General features: G+C 41.7%; 1 protein-coding gene across 4 annotated transcripts in view; it reads left to right on the forward strand.

The window, feature by feature from the left end:
- The window catches only part of BBS9 (Bardet-Biedl syndrome 9), a 572,212-nt gene that overhangs the window by 232,461 nt on the left and 317,862 nt on the right, over window positions 1–21,889 (forward strand). For all 4 annotated transcript variants that reach the window (XM_077491619.1, XM_077491622.1, XM_077491621.1 and 1 more), the window contains exons 12-13: window positions 9,544–9,620; window positions 18,563–18,616. In XM_077491619.1, coding sequence (XP_077347745.1) covers window positions 9,544–9,620; window positions 18,563–18,616 — 131 coding nt within the window. The remainder of the gene's footprint in view (window positions 1–9,543; window positions 9,621–18,562; window positions 18,617–21,889) is intronic.

Consider the following 21,889-nt stretch of genomic DNA (forward strand, 5'->3'; position numbering starts at 1 on the left):
AGATCGCCGTGTGGGGATCTTAGCAGTAAGTGGGAGCTGGTACCTGTCAAAACTAGGTACCCACTCCCCCCCCCCAAAAAAAATGTGGCAGTGGAGGGGGGGGCCCTTTTTGACAAGTGTACACATATATGTGGTCTCACGGAAGTGGCTCTTACTCCATAGGGTCGCATGTATCCATACCTGTGTTTGTGCTGGGAGACCGAGCTGTCAGCTCTGGGTTCTTGATCACATGATCACTATGATAGCCTGTAATTGGCTATCACAGTGATCAGTAACTGTACAGCCTACCCCTGTGTTCTTTCTCCTTTGAGTGGAGAAAATATATATTGAAGGGAATTTGATTGAACTGAAGCAGACAGAATTTGAAGCGGAGGTATATGGCAACCAATCAGCTTCTATCTTCAACTTGTTCATTTTAGCTTTGAAAATGAAAGATAGAAGCTGATTTTACTGCTCTAGATTCTGGCTGCTCCAGTTTTGATAATTCTCTCTCATTGCATCTTTTTTTTTTACTTGCTAGAGGAGAAGTATGTTAATAAAAAAAAAAAAAAAAGTTGTGTATAAATAAATATAATCTAGATAAAATAGCTAGATCAGAGTGAGGGACACGATTAGGGTCAAGTGTCAGGGCTGATGTCAGGGTGGATTTGATTTAAATAAAGTTGATTTAAGTCGCTAGTAAAAAGGCTTGATGTAAATCAACTTTATTTAAATCATAATTTTTAAAGAGCAACTGTCATCTCTGTCCCGCAGCGGCTCCTCCTCTGACCCGCTGTTGACTCAATGACAGTCCCATTCACTTTAATGGGATGGCTGGTGACGTGGCAGTGACACAACAAGGTGAGGAACATGGCAGCAGGTGAGTGGATGTCCGCTAACAGGTGTTACCATGATGGATCTGAAATGACAGGTTCTCTTTAAATGCAAGCACTTATTCTTTCTGGTAGAATCTTTAATGTTTGCAAACAAAATGAAGGTTTCCTATTTAGAATAATAATCTGCCAGGTTAGTAAAACAGCCATATCAGAACCGTTTCAATCATACAGTTTGTAGTGTACATAGATTTGCAAGACAATGGAATAAAGGAGTATTCTTGAACTTTGTTTTATCTCATGGTTATGGTGAAATTGTGTGAATGCATCAATCCAGTGCATGTTATCTCAGCTTGCAGAGCTTGGATTTATTGAATAAGTTTACCAAAAATGTAAATATTGCAGAATATACAGCCTCATGCTACATAACTAAGCTCCATGTCATGCTGAATAAACACAATTATTAATGTATCTTAAATAGAAAACTATCTGTAGATAGATTTTATTACTCCAAAAGCATTTTATTAAAATAAATTTGATTAAAAATCAAGAAAATGCAACTTTTTTTTTACTTCGTGTCAGTTAGTGTCAATGTGTAGATAAAAAAGTATAAACATACTATTGTTTCTGGGTCTTATTATGGGTATAAACATCAAATAACATACACATATGTGGTATTCTTGTGATTGTCAGGAGCAGGAGAATTCGTTTTGGGTTGTTTTTTGATGGTGGGTTATGGTAATGGCAAGAAATATACAGCTAAATGATAAGAAAAAAAAATAACATGAGATTATCATTTACCAGCAAATGAAGGCTCAATTTGTCCTAAAAAAAAAGTATAATTCATCTAAGATACACTAAGAATTTGTAATAATATGTACAGTTTTATGTTTGTTTTACCTTCATCGTGGGGTTAAACACAATAGTTTAGTAGTGGTAATAAAAAAAAAATGCAGGCAATACATAGAGGGGGTCCTTTCTTTGTAGCCCAGGATGAGCTTCCCAAAGCTAAAGCTGAATTCGATTCCCTGTTATTTTAGGCATATAAAAAAATACAGAGGATAAGGCCGCGTACACACGAGAGGACTTATGTCCGACAGACCTCCAAAGGAGTTCCGCCGGAGTTCCGACGGAGTTCTGGCGGAGTTCTGGCGGACTTTTCGACCGAACGGACTTGGACACACACCATCACACCAAACTCCGACGGAGTCGAACGTGATGACGTACGACTGGATTCGAATAAGGAAGTTCATAGCCAGTAGCCAATAGCTGCCCTAGCGTCGGTTTTAGTCCGTCGGAGTAGCATACACACGAGCGGATTTTTCGAAGGGGACCGGGTCCGGCGGAGTTCCGTCGGGAAAATTTGAAGCATGCTTCATTTCTAAAGTCCGTCAGACTTTGGCGAATCAAAAGTCCGTTGCAGCCCACACACGATCGAATAGTCTGACGGACTCAGTCCGTCGGAGTTTGGATGTTGAAAAGTCCGCTCGTGTGTACGGGGCATAACACAGTTCTCTATTCATTAACACGGCTTCTGATATCAGCCTCCTGCAATCCCTTGTTATGCAGAGCTTAGACTGGGAGAGGGAGAAGCAGCACAATAAGGATTGAAAACATAAAGCTAATCCTTCTCTCATTATCTCCCTTCTCCTCTATGGACTCCCTGTCTGCCACTCCGTTCTTCTTTCCCTCTTTTTTCCTCCAGCTTTAATTACAATCTCCCCCCTATTTTTTTGTTTTGGTTACCCCATTTTTGACAGATGCATCTCCTTTGCTTACCTTAGCCCCTGAGTTTTACGGCTCAGGCATTATGCATTGGTCCCTGACCTGGGTCGGTGGATCATGGTGCCTTTAATTTGTAATTTATTAAACACTTCTTTTTCTGTGTTTTCATGAATTGTGTCTGATGTTCATATCACCTGCGTGGAAATTTTATATCTGTTCTTTCCTTATATGCTAATAAAAATCATAATACAAGAAAACATAAAGCTAAATAACCCAAAAAAGAAAGAATCCCTTGTAAGGGCACTGGTGCGATGTCAGAGATCAGATGTGATTCGCATGCCATCTCTGTGCGATGCGATATCAGCCATAAAGATCCTATGGCTGAATTAGCATCAAACTTGCACAGGACCCTTTTACTTTTTTTGCCCACAGCAGAATCAGATTGCATGGTGCTCACACCCATGCAATCCGATTCCTGCCCGGGTTTGCAGATCGCAGAATTGCAGATTGCAGAATTTATCAGAATATTGAATGAAAAATTGAAAATTTTTGGCAGATGATACAGTAAACAGTTATGAAACTTTTGTTTAAGTAAAGTGATTTTCAAATTTTTTTTTTCTTTTTAAAGCGCAGCCTTTCTTTTAGTAAAGATCAGACACAGTTAAACTGCTACAGTCCTTAAAACCGCTTGGCTTTTGTTCAGTAACCGTTTCCTATGCCGTGTGAATGTAATTAACATTGGTCTTCCCCAGAGGTTCCAATTTATGGGACAGTAACATTTTGCTGAGAAGTCTTGCTAGGATTATAGTTAGTTCCTTTTAAAATGCTTTTGAAATTAAAGTATATTATGATGGCTTGTGATTTATTTTTTAACCTTTATTTTCCTAGTTAGTTAAACTACTTTCAGCAGACAGAATCCTTGAGGGATCAGCATTTATCATGGTTGGTTTATTGTAGCAGAAGTTTGTCGCAGTAAAGCTGATGAGGTTCCACAGAGTTATAGGAAATATTATTTACAGTTTCTTCTTGTTCTTGTTCTGATCGTTGAAAATAAGGGTGAGAGTAAAGCCTCGCACACACAATCGGATTTTCCATAGACAAAACCTCTGACTTTTGTCCGAAGGCATGTGCCTGGAATTTGTCTTGCTTACAAACGGCAAAGAATTGTAGGCCAACAAACACGAACGTAGTGACGTACTACATGTTTTTTCAGCTCTTTAGCGCCACCCTTTGGGCTCCTTCTGCTAATTTTGTGTGAGTAGAAGCTTGATGAGTGTTGATTTGCGCTTTTTATTTGAGCTTTTCATTTAATGCTTTTCAGTTTACACTTTTAATTTCGTGCTTTTCAGTTAGTTTCTGAACGGCCGTTCGTCAACCAGACATGTTGCGGAATTGGAGAAGATAACGTGTTATTTATTATTAGCCTTAGAGTTATTGCTTTGACCCAAGTCCAGGAACAGGAGGATTTCTTGGACCAAAAATTGGTTGCTTTATTAATTGTGACTAATTATTTCATATGCCTTTGCTGCGGAAGCTCCAGGAGAACAATCCTGATGATTTTCGGAATTATCTCCAGATGACGGACCCCTGCTTTGACCAACTCTTGGCATTGTTGACCCCCTATATTAAGAAGAAGGACACATGCATGAGGCTTTTATTTAATTTTTTGGTTGAATAATGATTTGATTTGGTATATTTTCTATATTTTTGGATGTATAGAATGCACTTTTTGGTTAATTTCTATTGGCGGATGGCGTGTCTAATTATTTTTTTTTTATTGTGCATTAAAAAAAATAATGTGTAGAATAATACTTGGCTAGGTTTTTTACTTCAAATGACAGTTTGGGAGTGGCAAGTTACATTTAAAAAAATTTAAAATTGACAAGGAACACCAACATAGTTGTATCTTTGATCTTAAAAACGACAGGATAATGGGGTTGTGGTTTTTCCACACCAAGGTTTCCTATTCTGTCACCCGGTTAAACTGTAAAGGCAACTACAGGTGTGGTACAGCGGGATGTTCCTGCTGTAGCCACATATGTGGTGGGACCATATTTAGCTCCTCGATCAACCATATAGTATACAATATTGGGTCCTTTTTTCAATTGCAACACTAGCAACATAGGTTATTTAATTACATGTGTGATTTGTGACATGCAGTATTTGGGCAGGACCACAAGATGCCTTAGAGACCGGTTTCAAGAACACATTTATAGAGTGCACAAAAATCTGTCTACCAGTGTCGCTAAACATTTCAACAGGCGCAACAACGGGGACAGAGCAGCCATGCATGTTCATGTTATTGAGAAGGTCAAGGTGTTGAGGCGAGGGGGTGATGTGCTTCGGTCCCTCTGTCGGGGAAGTCTTCTGGATTTTTCACCTACAGACTCGCATCCCGCTCGGGCTCAACTTTGAGTGGGATGTTAGCCACTTTTATGAGTGACAGGCTTGTACTTCCCTCGTACATTAGGGACCGACACATTTGCCTCCTATATATTCTTCATATATATACCGGTATATCTATATCTATATATATATATTTTTTTTTTGTTTCGTTTTTTTACATTATTTATTATTCTTGATGTCACTAGAAAATAAAAGCCTTTTAAAATACGTTTGCCATAACTCCATCAGTATCACCAGCAAAGCAGCTTCATTATTATCCCATTAAATAAAGACGAGAATGTGCGCTTCATTTTGAGAGTTCATAATTTGCTACGTCACAAATGTTAATTCTCCATTACAAACGCTAGTTTACAAGACTGACCGCTTTCAGCTCGACCTTGCTTCCGAGCATGCGTGTTTGTACTTTGGACTTTTGTCCAACGGACTTGTGTACACACGCTCGGAAAATGCGACAACAGACATTTGTCTTGCGGAAAATTTTAAAGCCTGCCATCCAACATTTGTCCATGGAAAATCCAACAATAATTGTCTGATGGAGAGTAGAAATGGTTGGATTTTCCGCTAACAGCCTGTCATCACACATTTCCCGTCGTAAAATCCGGGCGTCTGTACGCAGCTTAAGAGTTACATAAATTTTAGTTTTCTCAATTTTTCTGGGAATTCATTCAGGCCAAAGTGGTGATGTCATCAGAAATGTAATTTTTCATAGTGGAGCTTTAGAGGGTTGCCCCCTGTTGCCCCTTCTGTTCATATTAGCTTTGGAACCTTTGGCGGCCCATATATGGACGAATGCAATCATATTAGGGACTGAGCTGACAGGTGTGTCACATAAAATAGCCATGTTTGCAGACGACATTCTTATGTATTTTACATCTCCCCATACCACCCTGCCTAACATCCTCTTTATTATGAACTGGGCTGTATCCATTTTGAGTTTGAGTGTGAATTAATCCAAATCATACGCCCTGAATGTTTCCTTGGGGACAACTGTCTGATTCCTTCCAAGTTAGCTTCCCATTTCAGTAGTCCAATGTCATTTTGTACCTAGGTATAGATCCTACCCCCTCCTTTTGTTCCCTGTACACAGCTAATTATCCCCCTCTTATTCAATCTTTGAAGAGCATCTCGGATACCTGGGAGAGGTATCCAGGCTCAGCCGCATTTCCAGGCTCAGCCGCGTCCACGCAATTAAGATGTCCCTCCTTCCAAAGTTCCTGTATCCATTTAGGGTCCTCCCCATTCCCATTCCACCATATATTCTCCACTCTCTACAGCAATTTGTCCTTCAATTTATTTGGGGTCCCACTAGACCCAGATTAAATGAGATTTGAGCAATTTTATTATCTGTGAATTCCCGACTTTTTAGAGTCCCTTCTTAGGAATCATGACTGGTCCATAGCCACCACTGCTTTTGAGTCCAAATATCGCTCAAACCCTAATTTCTCTGCTATTTGTTCAAGGTCATGTCACGTTGGTACAGCACAGATCACTAAATGTCTACCTACTTATTCACAAACTGCTTTAGAATTTGTTCTCAGACCTGGACAATATAAAATATATCTGTTGGACCTTTCCTATAGTTAGAAGGTTATGGCTATGGGTATATACTATGGCCAACACGATTCTCCATGTTTATCTTCACAAGAACCCTTGGCAAGCCATCTTGCATAAACCAATAGAAAATGTGTCCTGGCGTGAACTCACACTCATCACCCATATCTTCATAGCGAAAAAATGGACGATCACAAATGTGTGGAAATATTCAACTCTTTACTACGAAGTAGTCAAGAAACGGGTTCAGGGTACATTCATTAATGAAATGCCACACCCGATAATAAACACACGATAAATTATTGCACACTTGACAGCCTTGGCATGACCACTTCCCAGTCTCACAGTGGACCGCCTGTTTTGTTGGACTATAACTGTGCAGATACGGTCTAACATCTGGTGTACACTCCCTCTCCACCCCCCCCCCCTCTTTCTACCTAATTTGCTCTCCTTTCTCTGTTTTTCTTTGCTCCTTTTCATGTACATTTGCCCTTTCTTTTCAGCATACTCTACTTTTGAATGCCTTTTTTTTGCTCCCATGGATGGTAATGAGGTATTTTTCCCTTTTTCTTCCTCCATTTTGCTGATCTTGGCATTCTACACAATTTTAATAGACACCACCCTATTTTCAATTACACAAAGGTATTGCTATTGGTTCAATCGCATCATAGTTTTCCATTCTATAGCTGTTCAACCCTTATAGGGATATGATCCCACCACAGACTATATTGCCACTATATTGCTATATTGCCACTGCCTGTTCTTACGTTTTATTTGTGCTATGATTTGGAGTCTATTTCATTGTTAGAATGTTTTGTATTTTACTTGAATGCTGAAGGTTGGACCTCTGGGCAGGCGTCGCTACTTGTGTTCTGCATATGTGCCGCTTTTTTTGATATGCCTTTCTTTTTAGGTTATAGGCTGGTAACTTAATTTAATTGGACGCTGACAAAGCTTTTGAGAATGTGCCCCCTGAGTCTCCTTATAACAATACCCCACTCAGTGAGTCCTAAGGTTTTGCTAGTGTATTAATGTGATGGACCTCTTCCGTGTCATAGAAAAATCACTCCTTGTACCCAGATCACCCAATGTAATTTTGCTTCTTGCACGTAACCCAGGTTGACTGCTCGCCTCGGAACTTGGTGCAGCACATGCAGTTAGCCACAGGGTGCTATACAAGTTCCCTGTATTACCCAGACCCTGGAGACCCCTTTGGGGGTATGCCCACTGTGACAGACGGAGGGAAATTGCATATTGCATATTTCCTTATTAAATTCTAAACCTCCAAATCTTGGTTAAGGAGGCCATATAAGGACATGAGCATGGCTTTATATTATACCAAAGGAATGTTATTGTTAACTGACTTTCTTCTTTACTATTCGCTACTTCCTTACATTCTATATGTGGTTCTATATTACCACAGTCAAAATTTGTAAAACCTGCTTGCTTGGAAGTGTTGTACAATTGTCTGTTTTGGCAGAGTTCCAAGCTGAAGAACATTTTATTTCCTTTCTAAAGCTGGATTACTTCCCTTTTTTGTTAAAGGGCCTTATTCTATGTGTAGTGAGGGGGGCCAAGGTATCCAGGGTGGATGACAGTAATCTGTTGTAGACAGAAGTGGCCAGGCTGGGGCAGGACAAGGATGAGATTTTGTCGTAGACAATCTGTAGCAGAAAAAAGAAGAGAAAGGTTAAGATGGCGAAGGTTTCTACAGGTAATAGTTTGGTAGTTGGAAGGCAAAGAGGAGGAAGATGAGGATAGAGTGAAACTAATAAGGTGCTGATCAGAGAGAGGAAAAGGAATGTTGGAGAGGTTGTGTGGAGTGCATAGGTAGGAGAATATGAGGTCAAGGCAGTTCCCAACAGAGTGAGTAGAAGCATGTGTCTATTATTTTAGGTCAAAAGAGGAGGTTAGGCTCAGCAGTTTAGAAGTAGCGGGCATGTTAAGATTAACAGGGATGTTGAAGAATGATTGTTGGAATTCCAGAAGAGAGAAAGTAGGGTAGTAGAGAAATCGTCAAGGAAGCTTGATACTGGTCTAGGAGGCCGATAGATCACAGCAATTCTCATTGACACTGCAGAAAGTGGCATAATGTATTGAGGAATCTTAGTGGCAATCACCTAAAAATAGAACCATTCTATAGCTTGATATTCCTAGTATAGAACAACTCGGTGATCATTTATAAAACACACCCCAAATGTGCAAGGTTTATCAAAATTTTAACATAAACAATCATTTCACACTTAAAGAGGGATTCCGCCCAAAAAAAAAAATATTAAAAGCCAGCAGCTATAAATACTACAGCTGCTGACTTTTAATAAATGGACACTCACCTGTCCCGGGTTCCAGCCATGCCGGCAGCCAAGGCCGATCGACCGCTAGGGCCTCGGCTGCTGCCGCCGCCATTCGAGGTGAGGGAATCAGGAAGTAAAGCGAATCGGCTTCACTTCCCGGTTCCCTACTGCGCATGCGCGAGCCGCGCCGCGCAATCGGAAATCTCCACGCTGTCACTGGGACCCGTGTGTGTCCCAGCAGACAGCGCGGCAGGGCAGGAAATGGCGTAGACTCCTGTGGGAGTCTATGCCCGGAAGTGGGTGAAAATACCTGTCTTTGACAGGTATCTCCACCCCCCTCCCCCCTGAAAGGTGTCAATTGTGACACCAGAGGGGGGGGGGTTCCGATCAGCGGAGGTTCCACTTTAGGGTGGAATCCCGCTTTAAGATCTGTTAGCCTTGTATTTATTTTTTAGCAAAATAGGTTGTATTTTTCAGGCTAGAAATTCAAATATTACACATGAACTCAAATACTCGAACAAATTATCATTTAAATGTACATACTGTATTTAGAATCAGCTGCTTTATTTAAAAACTGTAGTTGTTTTCCCCCTGTATATTGATATCTCTTATAATTTCCACTGATTATTTGTTTTACTTACGCCTTACTTATTCAAGGTATATTTTACCTAGTCCTAGTGTTTTCTTATAGTGTATTATTATAATTTATAATATTTATATATTCTATCATAATCTGTTAAATCATTTTCTGTTAGATATTTTACCAAAGACGGAAAAAGAAGATGACTTAATTTTAACAGCTACTGTGTCTTCTACGCTTGATCCTGTGTCTGTAAGTATTAAATCTAAACGTGTTGACCTTTTAATTATTGTGCTTATGTTCACATGTCATAATTGTCTTTGTGATTTTGTGAGTTTCTTGCACCGACCTTTTCCATATTTAGGAAATAAAAGCTTAAAGGGACTGCATAATGGTTTTGTACAAATAAGTATTTTGAGGTTTTAAGAAATATTTCATAATAATATTTAGTTTTCCCTTATGAGCCATCAATTGGAGCTTAAGGGTGCTTTCCACCTGCTTTCCTACATTCACCTCTGTTGAAAAAAGCCTTTTACAGAAGCCTGTAGAAATGACACACACAAAAAACTGTTTCAGAGTGATAACTCATCCTTTATCAGATGGCCGCATCTCAGCTTTCAGTAAGACAAAATCAGCCGCAAAGCAGGGCCCTTCCGCATTACCAAGAATGGATATATATAGTGAGGGGAAAAAAGTATTTGTTTCCCTGCTGATTTTGTATGTTTGCCCACTGACAAATAAATGATCAGTCTATACTTTTAATGCTAGGTTTAACAATGAGTGACAGAATAACAACAAATATATCCAGAAAAACGCATTTCAAAAAAGTTATAAATTAATTTGCATTTCAATGAGTGAAATAAGTATTTGATCCCCTATCAATCAGCAAGATTCCTGGTTTCAAGGTGTCTGCTATACAGGTAATGAGCTGAGATTAGGATTACTCTCTTAAAAGGAGTGACACCTGTCTACAGAAGATATCAATCAGATTCCAATCTCTCCACCGTCACCAAGACAAAAGAGCTGTCCAAGGATGTCAGGGACAAGATTGTAGACCTACACAAGGCTGGAATGGGCTACAAGACCATCACCAAGCAGCTTGGTGAGAGGATGACAACAGTTGGTGAGATTATTTGCTATTGGAAGAAACACAAAATAACTGTCAATCTCCCTCGGTCCGATGCCCATGCAAGATCTCACCTTGTGGAGATTCAGTGATCATGGGAACGGTGAGGAATCAGCCCAGAACTACACAGGTATCACTTATCAGGTGTGACCAGAACTGTGTGGACTGCAACAGAGGAAACCCAAAAGTGAGCTTTAGGGATTTATTAAGATAAGGGAATAAAAGCAACCACCTCCAATATAATACAATGTGCAACCAACCAACCACAAACAATAATAATAAACAGACAGATATATACATATAATTGGGGATACCGGAATCATAAATGGAGCCAGGCCAGGGTCATTAACGGGAGGTCAGCAGCTGGGGATAGGGAACAAACAGGACTAGGAGAGGAGGGATGGGTACAAGGCACAGGGTTCAGGTACAGGAATCAGGTTCAGAGATGGGATCAGGATCAGGTTTCAAAGCTCTCAGGTTCAGGTCAGGGCACAAGGAAGATACCAAGGCAAAGTGTGTGTGTGCTTTGCCAGGTATTTATACACATCTCCTGCAATCAGGCTCAGGTGATGTCCACACTGCCAGGAACCTCCCGCTGGTGGGCGCCAGTACTGCGGCCCAAAGGTGAAATAATATCACCAGCTGGAGAGAGCTCCCCCGACAGTTCCAGACTGCCAGGAGACACCCGCTAGTGGACATCAGTACTGCAAGCCAGATGTCTAAAAATGCTACCAGCAGGTGGGAAAATTCCTGACAGTACCCCCCTTAAAGGAGTGGCCTCCAGACGCTCCAACTAGCCACTGCTGGCAAAAGTCCAAGGCATCAAGTCAGGTAATGGGCAGAGGCATGCTACACTGGGCAAAAGAAAAAAGTCCAAGGCATCAAGCTAGGCAGCGGGCAGAGTCACCCCAAGCTGGGCATGAAGAAAGTTCAAAACATCAAGCCGGGCAATGAGCCGAGTCATCACATCATTCAACACATCAGGCTGGGCAGCAGACAGAGGCACATCAGGCTGGGCAGTAGACAGAGGCACATCAGGCTGGGCAGCAGACAGAGGCACATCAGGTTGGGCAACAGACAGAGACACATCAGGCTGGGCAGCAGATATGGGCACATCAGGCTGAGCAGCAGACAGGGGCACATTGGGCTGGATAGCAGGCTCCAGGTCATCTGGCAAGTCAGCAGGCTCCGGGTCATCTGGCAGGTCAGCAGGCTCCAGGTCGTCTGGCAGGGCAGCAGGCTCCGGGTCATCTGGCAGGGCAGCAGGCCCTGGGTTGTCTGGCAGGGCAGCAGGCTCCACAGGCCAGGAAATGGGCACCGGAACCTCAGACCGGGAAACGTGCAGCGGACCTCAGACTGGGAAACGGTGAACGGGCACCGGAAACCCCAGACCGGGAAACGTGCACTGGAACCTCAGACTGGATGAACCAGTGAATGGCACTGGAACCCCAAGCCGGGAAATGGGCACCGGAACCCCAGACTGGGAAACTGGCACCGGAACCTCAGACTGGGAAACTGGCACCGGAACCTCAGACTGGGAAACTGGCACCGGAACCTCAGACTGGGAAACTGGCACCGGAACCTCAGACTGGGAAACTGGCACCGGAACCTCAGACTGGGAAACTGGCACCGGAACCTCAGACTGGGAAACTGGCACCGGAACCTCAGACTGGGAAACAGGCACCGAAACCGCAGACCGGGAAACGGGCACTGGAACCTCAGACTAGGAAATGGGCATCGGGACTTCAGGCTGGAACACTGGCACCGGGACTTCAGGCTGAGATACTGGCACCAGAACTTCAGGCAGGACAGCAGGCAGAAGGTTGTCAGGGTTAGGTTCCGTATCATCAGAGGTAAACTGCAGCAAATTATTTGGTGAGGAGGCAGGTTGGGTTACTGGCAGGATTGTGTGAGTTGGAAAGATCTTGCGTTTCTTTTTTGGCTTGGCTACTGAAGCCCTATAAGTAACTGCAGGACTGTAGGTATGGGATGAAGTTGACTGGAGAGGAGGGCTGGGACATGGCAGGGAAGAGGGGAACAGTGGTTAGGGAAAGTTCTTGTGGGATTGTAGGCAGCTGAGAAGAGGCAGGTGGGTTAAAGGCAGGATAGGTGCAGGTAGTAGAAACTGGGTATTGGTATTTGGTGGGAAGCAGGGTATACTGAGCTGCAACTGAGGTTGCCATGGAAGATGGGGAAAAGATATTTAGTCAGGCAGGTGTCTGATGGCAGAGGTAGTTTGTTGTGGGTTGGCTGGGGCTGACTGATCAACACACTCTGTTAACACCTGTTGAGAACAGGCTGAGTAGTGTTCAAAAAAGTATGTGGGATCGTCTTCTAAAAGCTATACAAGAGAAACAGCCTGATTAATACTGAAAGGGGGAGACAAATCATAATGGCCCTTAGGAATACAGGGCAGGGCCAACTCTGAACATATTTAAACTAAAGGCTGCACATCCCCAAACAGCATACAATCCTGATCAACCAGGGAGTGAGCCAAACCAATGATCTCTAGCAGCTGATCAGTGCACCGCTCTTTCAGTGTCTGGTGGAGATATTCACCACTCTCTGACGCCAGCAGAGCATAGTAAACAATCAGATCTGAATTATTCTCAAAAAAGGGAACAGAACAAAGATGGTTCCTCTGTGCAGCCACTTCTGGTCAGGGATGGCCTTTTTTTATACTATCACGTATCAGATGTGACCAGAAGTGTGTGGACTGCAACAGAGGAAACCCAAACGTAGATAATTGATATATAGGGATTTATTAAGATAAGTGAATAAACACAACCACCTCCAATATAATACATTGTGCAACCAACCAACCACAAACAGAAAGCCACAAACAATAATAATAAACAGACAGATATATACACATAATAGGGGATACTGGAATCATAAACAGAGCCGGGCCAGGGTCGTCAATGGGAGGTCAGCAGCTAGGGATAGGGAACAAACAGGACAAGGAGAGGATGGATGGGTTCAGGTACAAGGCATAGGGTTCAGGTACAAGGCATAGGGTTCAGGTACAAGGCACAGGGTTCAGGTACAAGGCACAGGGTTCAGGTACAGGAATCAGGTTCAGAGATGGGATCAGGATCAGGTTTCAGAGCTCTCGGGTTCAGGTCAGGGCACAAGGAAGATACCTAGGCAAAGTGTGTGTGTGTGATTTGCCGAGTATTTATACACATCTCCTGCAATCAGGCTCAGGTGATGCCTGATGGCAGGAGATGATGTCGACTCCACACTTCCAGAAACCACCCGCTGGTGGGAGCCAGTTCTGCGGCCCAAAGGTCAAATATCACCAGCTGGAGAGCAATCCCCCAACAGTTCCAGACTATAAGGAGACACCCGCTGGTGGACATCAGTACTGCACGGCAGATGTTTAACAATGCTGCCAGCAGGTGGGACAATTCCTGACAACGGGAGAATCTTGTCAATGATCTCAAAGCAGCTCGGACCATAGTCACCAAGAAAACAATTGGTAACACAATGTTGTGAAGGACTGAAATCCTGAAGTGCCTGCAAGCCACCCCTACTCACAAAAGCACATGTACAGGTCCATCTGAAGTTTGCTAATGAACATCTGAATGATTCAGGGGAGAACTGGGTGAAAGTGTTGTAGGCAGATGAGACTAAAATCGAGTTCTTTGACATTAACTCAACTTGCCGTGTTTGGAGGAGGAATGCTGCCTATGACCCCAAGAACACCATCCCCACCATCAAACATGGAGGTGGAACCATTATGCTTTGAGGGTGTTTTTCTGCTAAGTGGACAGAACAAGGTCACAGTATCAAAGGTGTGATGGAAAGGGCTACGTACCATCAAATCTTGGGTGAGAACCTCCTTCCCTCAGCCAGGGCATTGAAAATGGATCCTGGATGGGTATTCCAGCATGACAGTGACCCAAACCACACGGCCAAGGCAACAAAGGAATGGCTCAAGAAGAAGCACATTTAAGTTCCTGGAGTGGCCTAACCAGTCTCCAGACCTCAATTGTATAGAAAATATGTGAAGGGAGCTGAAGGTTCGAGTTACCAAACATCCACCTCGAAACCTTAATGACTTGGAGAGGATCTGTAAAGAGGAGTGGGACAAAATCCCTCCTGAGATGTGTGCAAAACTGATGGCCAACTACAAGAAATGTCTGACCTCTGTGATTTCTAACAAGGGTTTTGCCACCAAGTACTAATTCATGTTTTGTGAAGGGGTCAAATTCTTATTTCACTCATTAAAATGCAAATCAATGCATTTTTTTTTAAATGCGTTTTTCTGAATATTTTTGTTATTATTCTGTCTCTCACTGTTAAAATAAACCTACCATTAAAATTACAGACTGATCGTTTCTTTGTCAGTACAAAATCAGCAGGGGATCAAATACTTTTTTCCTCACTTTATTTCTTACTGTATACATGTTGTGTATGTGTACAGATATTTACAGTTATATACTGTATATAATATATAGCAGTATCCCTAATCACCACGGCACCATTAACAGGGTCCCTGATCACAGCCACACCAGTCATATTGTCCCTAATCACAGCCACACCAGTTACAGCATCCTTGATCACCACATCAGTCATATTGTTCCTGATTATTGTCATACCAGTTACAGTATCCTCAACCACCGCCACACCAGTTACTGTGTCCCTGATCACCGCCACATCTGTTCCTGTGTCCCTGATCACCGCCACACCAGTTATATTGTCACTGATCACCACCACATCAGTCACTGATCATGGACATACCACATGTGGTATCGCCATACTCGAAAGGAGTAGCAGAATGTGTTTTGGGGTGTAATTCTAAGTATACAAACCCAAAGACAATGCTTTGCTACTAGGCATACTTAAAAAATTTATATCAGCAAAAATATGATTATGTGATCCAGTACTAATAAGAAAAAAATATATATGGTCAAAACCTAATTGCCACATTTCTAAATACAATAATAAAGTCCATAAACGCATTCAAGATGTGACTTGATATGACAAATCCACAAAAGTGATCAACCAAGAAGTGCAGAAAAATCCACAAGTGCTAGTGCTCGCCTTAACCTCATATTTTGACCCCTGTTTCATCAGCAGGTCAAAATCAGCGCTTCCCCTCTAGAGATGAAAGATTAATCTGGCGTTTTGTTGGCGTTTTGATCTTCTATCTCACTTTCTTTAGCTGGCTCTATGAGCCTTGATGCCTCCCACCAATGACGAATATATGAGGAAAAATATGTCAGAATCTAGTGTTCTCCATATATAATAATTTTTCACATAAAATAAATGATAAAAACTCACAAGTATGGCACTTCAAGCAGTACTAGCTGATTAGGCATAAAACCATCAGTTTCACATAGATGAGATAGCCACAATGTGACAAATACCACCAAAAGAATGCTCTATGGGAAAAAAAGGACATCAGTTTTATTTGGGTATGGCAGGTTCAAGGGGTAAAACCTTCATGGGCTGAAGTGGTTCATTTGCAAGGATTTCATCTGATTTCTCGTTTGGCTATGGGACAGAAAGTGAAGGGAAATCTCCTAAATGGGACACAGATGGTAAAAAATAAAAAATCTGACAGGGGTTGTAACCCTCCCTTGCACTATCCAAAATGAAAAAAAAAAGTTTTACCTATAGTTATACTTTAAGTTAATTTATGTTAAACTTTTACTTAAAAAAAAAATAAATAAAGATAAATGAATGCATTAAAACATCATTTTATCAAAGAAATCACATCACATTAACTAATGCATTAAAAGTCTTCGTAATAATGAAAAGGAGCTTGGTGGGACATTGGTTGGGAGTTGGTCCAACAACCCAAGGATTTCTGTTTTTGACAATTATTGTATAACCGTGCATGTCCACTGCCCTTGATACCAGCACATTTCATGTACATTAAATGTTTTCCAGTCGATTTGTCTCCCTTTCTATATGATGATTTTGCTCAAGGACATTTGTGCCTGTTTAATGTGTAATTATGAACAAATATAAATAATAATAAAAATGGCATATATAATGCAGTCTGTCATTAGCAGTAACACAGCACCACTATAACAAAATTGTATTACCTGTCAATCTAGCCAGCAGAGACTTTATTTTTTCCCTTTTCTGTAAAAGAGTGACAAAACTGTTTGTTCCACATTGAAGTGATGCAGCAGCATTTTCACCCCGTGGAGAGGATACTTTTAGATGGACATATAGTTTTAAATGGTCCTTAACTACTTGCCTACAGGGCACTTTCACCCCCTTCCTGCCCAGGCTAATTTTCATCTTTCAGCACTGTCACACTTTGAATGACAATTGTGTGGTCATGCTACACCGTAACCATGCAAAATGTTTATCATTTTCTTCACACAAATAGAGCTTTCTTTTGGTGGTATTTAATCACTGCTGTTTTTTTTTTTTTTACTTAAAAAATAAATAAAAATACTGAAAAATGTGAAAAAAAGTTTTTCTGTCAGTAAATTTTGTAAATAAGTAATTTTTCTCCTTCACTGATGTGCACTGATGGGCACTGATAGGCTGCACTGATGAGGTAGCACTTATGAACACTGATGAGGCGCCACTTATGGGCACTGATTAGGTGGCATTGATGAGGAGACATTATTGATGGGCGGCAATGATGGAAATTAATGATAGACAACATTGATGGGCAGCAATATGGACATTGATGGGCAGCAATGATGAGCACTGATAGATGGCACTGATAGCCAGCACTGACTGGCATCACTAATGGGCATTTATTGCTGGCACTGGTGGCCATTGTTTTCTGGCACTGGTGGCGCTGTGTTGTAATCAGGGCCCTGATTACATGTCTGGATGTTCCCTGTGAGGAGATGCCACTGATTGGCTCTCCTTGCCACACACTCTGTCAGTTTGAGGTGATGAGAGACGATTACTGGCATTTCCATGTTTACATGTGACCAGCTGTGATTGGAGACAGCTGATCACATGGTTAAAGGGCCATGGCTCTTTACAAAGATCGGGGTCACGCCGTGTCCTAGCAACAGCACAGGAGCGCCGTTCGGGTGCGCCATCATATGATGTCCAGTCAGAATGAGAGCCACACCATCCCTCAGTCATTTGACAGTGGGCGGGCGCCAAGCGGTTAAGCAAGTAACCATTTGAAGTTTGAAGTGGTTGTAAACCTCAGTAATGAAATCTGGACAAAGCACATACATCTGCAGTGTTTGCTTGTTTCTCTCCAAAGCTCTAAGTGTCATTTCTCTCTGGTGCTTCATTCCTGTTTTCAGCATGTGTCACTTTTGAGAAGTTTTCCGGACACATGAGAACTCCCTTCTCAACACACTGCTTACTGTTTATTCAGGGCACAGCTGTATCCTTCTGTCATTCCTGTGCAGTGTATGGAGGGGGTGTGTCCCTCCTCCAATCAACTCTCACAAACTGTAACTGCAGCTCTCTGCCCCCTCCTCTCTGCTTCTGACAGATGAAGGGTTTTATCACAATGCATTTTTGAAGGGATGTAGGGAAGAGAAGACTGCAGATAAAGTAAAACTTCTGCAGGAGGATTTGTTTCATCTGTGTATCACCTGAAGCTATTTACTTTACTGGCTATATGAGCGGGTTTACAACAACTTCATCCAGAAAAATAAAAGCTAGTCATTTTAGGCACCCCTGTTGATGTTAAATGGTGTATCTCAACACTTGTGACACGCTGCAGGATAGTATTGCCTACTGAGAGAAACAAAAATTACTGGCAGAATCATCATTTAATAAAATTGTATTGTTACTGGGGACTCAGAAGAGCAAAGACTGCAGTATTTAGCGTTATTCACAGACTACATATAATACTTAAAGTTTTTAATTTTGACTACAGTTTTAACATGGATTATTGCTATAGCAACTCCAAGTGAAAACTGTTATTCCAGGATGTTTGCATGTAAAAAAAAATACTATCAGTTCAAAATATTTATTATCTTTTAAAATATGACCAATAGATTTTGAGCCAAGTAAAGGTCAGTGTCCACCCTTTGAACATTCCTTTTATTGCTGTATTAGTTTTTACAATGTTTTTTTGCTTCATACTAATTTACTATGAATGGATTCTTTTCATCAGCAAGCTGTTGACTTTGCTTTGGAGTCAGAAGCTGTCCCTTCAGTAACAGTTAAGGTATGGATTATATTTTTGAATTTGCTTATGCTCTTTAAATGGTATTATGCAACACATTTTTTATGTTTTATTACTCCATTGCTGTAATAATTTCTGATTTTTCACAATTTATGGAATGAGCAAAGCAACATGATTAATAAAAAAAACTTTTTTTTTTTAACCATATCTGGTAACAATGACATTGGTAAACAATAAAAAAGTGCAAGATTAAAAAAAAAACGTGTCACCATTGTAGGTATGAGGAGTGGCAGGTATTTTTTATTTTTTTTATGGAGTACGCAATTGTATGTAATAAGTTGTTAAGGCATTAAGAGCAACAAAACCCAGATGCCCAATATAAATGAACTAGCAAATAGTAAAGGTAGGAAAAATGTATTTAAACCTTTTTTCAGTTGTCTGATGTTTGCTTGTGCTGCAAATGCATAAAGGTATACTTTTCATGAGCATCCTTTTGTGCAGGACGAGGGAGGAGAAGCAGAGGCTCCTGTCTTAGGTATTTTGGGGGTGAGTGAAAGGGGCACAATTGGGACAAGAGCCTCTTGTGCCACTGTCTCACTCTAGCCATTTCTTGCAGTGTTTAGGACGGGCTGTCAGACTGAGAACACAGCCATGCAGATCTTTGGATTACATTGGTAAAGCAGCTCTTCTGGTATAATTAGCTAGGTGCCCCTGTCCGTATGCAAGTTGGCCTTGCTGTGTGTATCAGGAACACTGATATCACTCCTGATACTCAGAGTGCCTCAAACCAGCTGTCAAAATGACAGTGGAGCTTTTGCCTTTATTATACCATAGTTCACCCAAATGAGTTTTTGTTATTGCCTTCATCTCCCTCTTCCCTTCACAATTTTTTTTGTGAATTTTTTTAACAATTTGTATGTAAACCTTTTCATTTTTATTAAATGTTTTTGCTCTGTATTAAAACAATGCTTTGTACCCCCCATCCAGTCGCATAGGCATTTTCCCTAAACAAATTTCTTATATATTTGTGTAACAATACAGTGCCTTGAAAACTTAAAAAAAAAAATTGAAAATCATTTATCATTTTTCTTCCACTTCACAATTATGTGCCACTTTGTGTTGGTCTATCACATAAAATTCCAATAAAATACATTTATGTTTTTGGTTGTATCATGATAAAATGTGGAAAATTTCAAGGATTATAAATACTTTTTCAAGGCACTGTTAACAATGTTATGCATTTCAGCCCTGGCGGTGTGATGACAACTGTGTTAACTGTATGCTTTTGAAGGAACCTTTAAATAAAGAATAAAAAATAAAAAATAAAACACTTTTTATCAAAAACACAACTTTTGCACTTTTAGTTAAAATGTGCAATCATGGCTATACAAATTACTCAAAACGTCTAGAACATTATATATATTTTTTTATTTTTTATCTGAAATTCTGCAGTGTATAATGTTCAGTAAAGAAAAAGGGTATATGAGGTGACTGTTCATGAATGGAGGCATTTTGTAACATCAGGAATTACAAAAAGTATTTATTTTCCACTACATAGTTGTGTGTGAAGAAGGAGCTGTATATGCAGACAGATTACAGTGATAACCAGTTAACAGAAAGCTTAAATTCACGTGTATCCTGGTCTAGGATTTGATTTATTCTGGAATCTAGCTGTAATCACCAATTTAAAACTCTGCTTAAATCGCATCGCCGTGCACCTTGACTAATGTCTGCACATTCTCGGGAAATAAAATATGGTTCCCTTACTTTTTCTTCTATACAGACTGTCATTGGGACTAGTAAGCCAAAATGTCCTGCCAAAAGTTTACCACTGATAAATGCTGAAAAACTTAAATGTGCTCTGTAAATATATATTGCCTTGTAATTTACAAAATAAGGAAAGGTAATTTCATAGAAGGATTACATTTTGTTTTAGACATTGGAGTTGATTTAATAAAACTTTAGAGTGCAAAATCTGGTGCAGCTGTGCATGGTAGCAAATCAGCTTTCAACTTCAACTTGGTTAGTTAAGCTTTGACAAAAAAACTGGAAGCTGATTGGTTTATATGCAGAGCTGTACCATATTTTGCACTCTGCTTTTAGTAAATCAACCCCATTGTTTTTTATTTTTTTCCTAAATTGCACTCAAAGTGACTCTAAACTCTGTTTTAAAAAAGAAAGTTACGGTATGTACGGTTCAAGTATGCATCCTTAACTCAAAGATACCTTTATTGCTCTCAGCCCCCTCCAAACCTTGTGGTCCCACTGTATGTAGGAAGGTAGTCACTTTTGCCGCGTACACACGTAGCCGACTATCCGACGGACTTAGTCTGGCGGACTTCCCGCCAGACTGTCTGTCGGACTTTCCGAACAAGCTACTTTCCCACACACGGCACTTTTTCAGCCTACTAATACGGCGTACTAAGTCCGCCGTACTATCCGCCATACTTTTGAAATGAACGGACTCGCCCACACACACAGAGGAAAGTCCGCTCATTTCGAGCGTGTCTCCAGGTAGGCGGGGCCCACGAAGGAGACGTCGCTGGCCCCGCCACCTGGTATGGACTTAAAGGGGAACCCCAACGACGAAAATAATCGGCGTGGGGGTCTCCCCCAGGTCCACATCAGATCCTTGTCCGAGCATGCTACCCAGCTGGCCAGGAAAGGGGGGGGCGAGCGAGCGCCCCCCCCCTCCGAGCTGTACCAGGCCGCGTACCCTCAACATGGGGGATGCCTTGGGGAAGGAGGGGCCGTGCGGCCCCCCATCCCAAAGCACCTTGTCCCCATGTTGATGAGGACAAGGGCCTCTTCCCGACAACCCTGGGCGTTGGTTGTCGGGGTCTGCGGACGGGGGGCTTATCGGAATCCGGGAGCCCCCTTTAATAAGGGGGCCCCCGGATACCGGCCCCCCACCCTATGTGAATGAGTATGGGGTACAATGTACCCCTACCCATTCACCTGTAAAATAAAGTACAAAAAAAACACAACACACAAGATAAAATAGTTTATTGCACAGCTCCGTCTTCGGGGGTCTTCTCGCCGGACTCCTCCGCTATCTTCTTCTAGCTCTTTTCCTAGCGGAGGAGCCAGGCTTTCTTCCTCACCGCAGCCTCTTCTTCCGACTTCGGGGGTCTTGTCCCCCTCTTCGGTTCTTCTGCCGGGCCACCGCGCCTTCTTATAGCTCTTTTACAGGCGGTGGCCCGGTCTTCTTTCGCCGCGGCCGCCTTCTGTTCTTCTGTTCTTCTCTTCAGATGTTGCCTCGTCGCTCGCTCCGCTCACAATGACGGGGACCGGGCGTGCAGCGACTTGTATAGG

This window comes from Lithobates pipiens, unplaced genomic scaffold (genome assembly GCF_037356315.1).
Source record: "Lithobates pipiens isolate NorthernLeopardFrog02 unplaced genomic scaffold, aLitPip1_a1.2 Scaffold_19, whole genome shotgun sequence".
In the NCBI taxonomy this organism is placed as follows: Eukaryota; Metazoa; Chordata; class Amphibia; order Anura; family Ranidae; genus Lithobates; species Lithobates pipiens.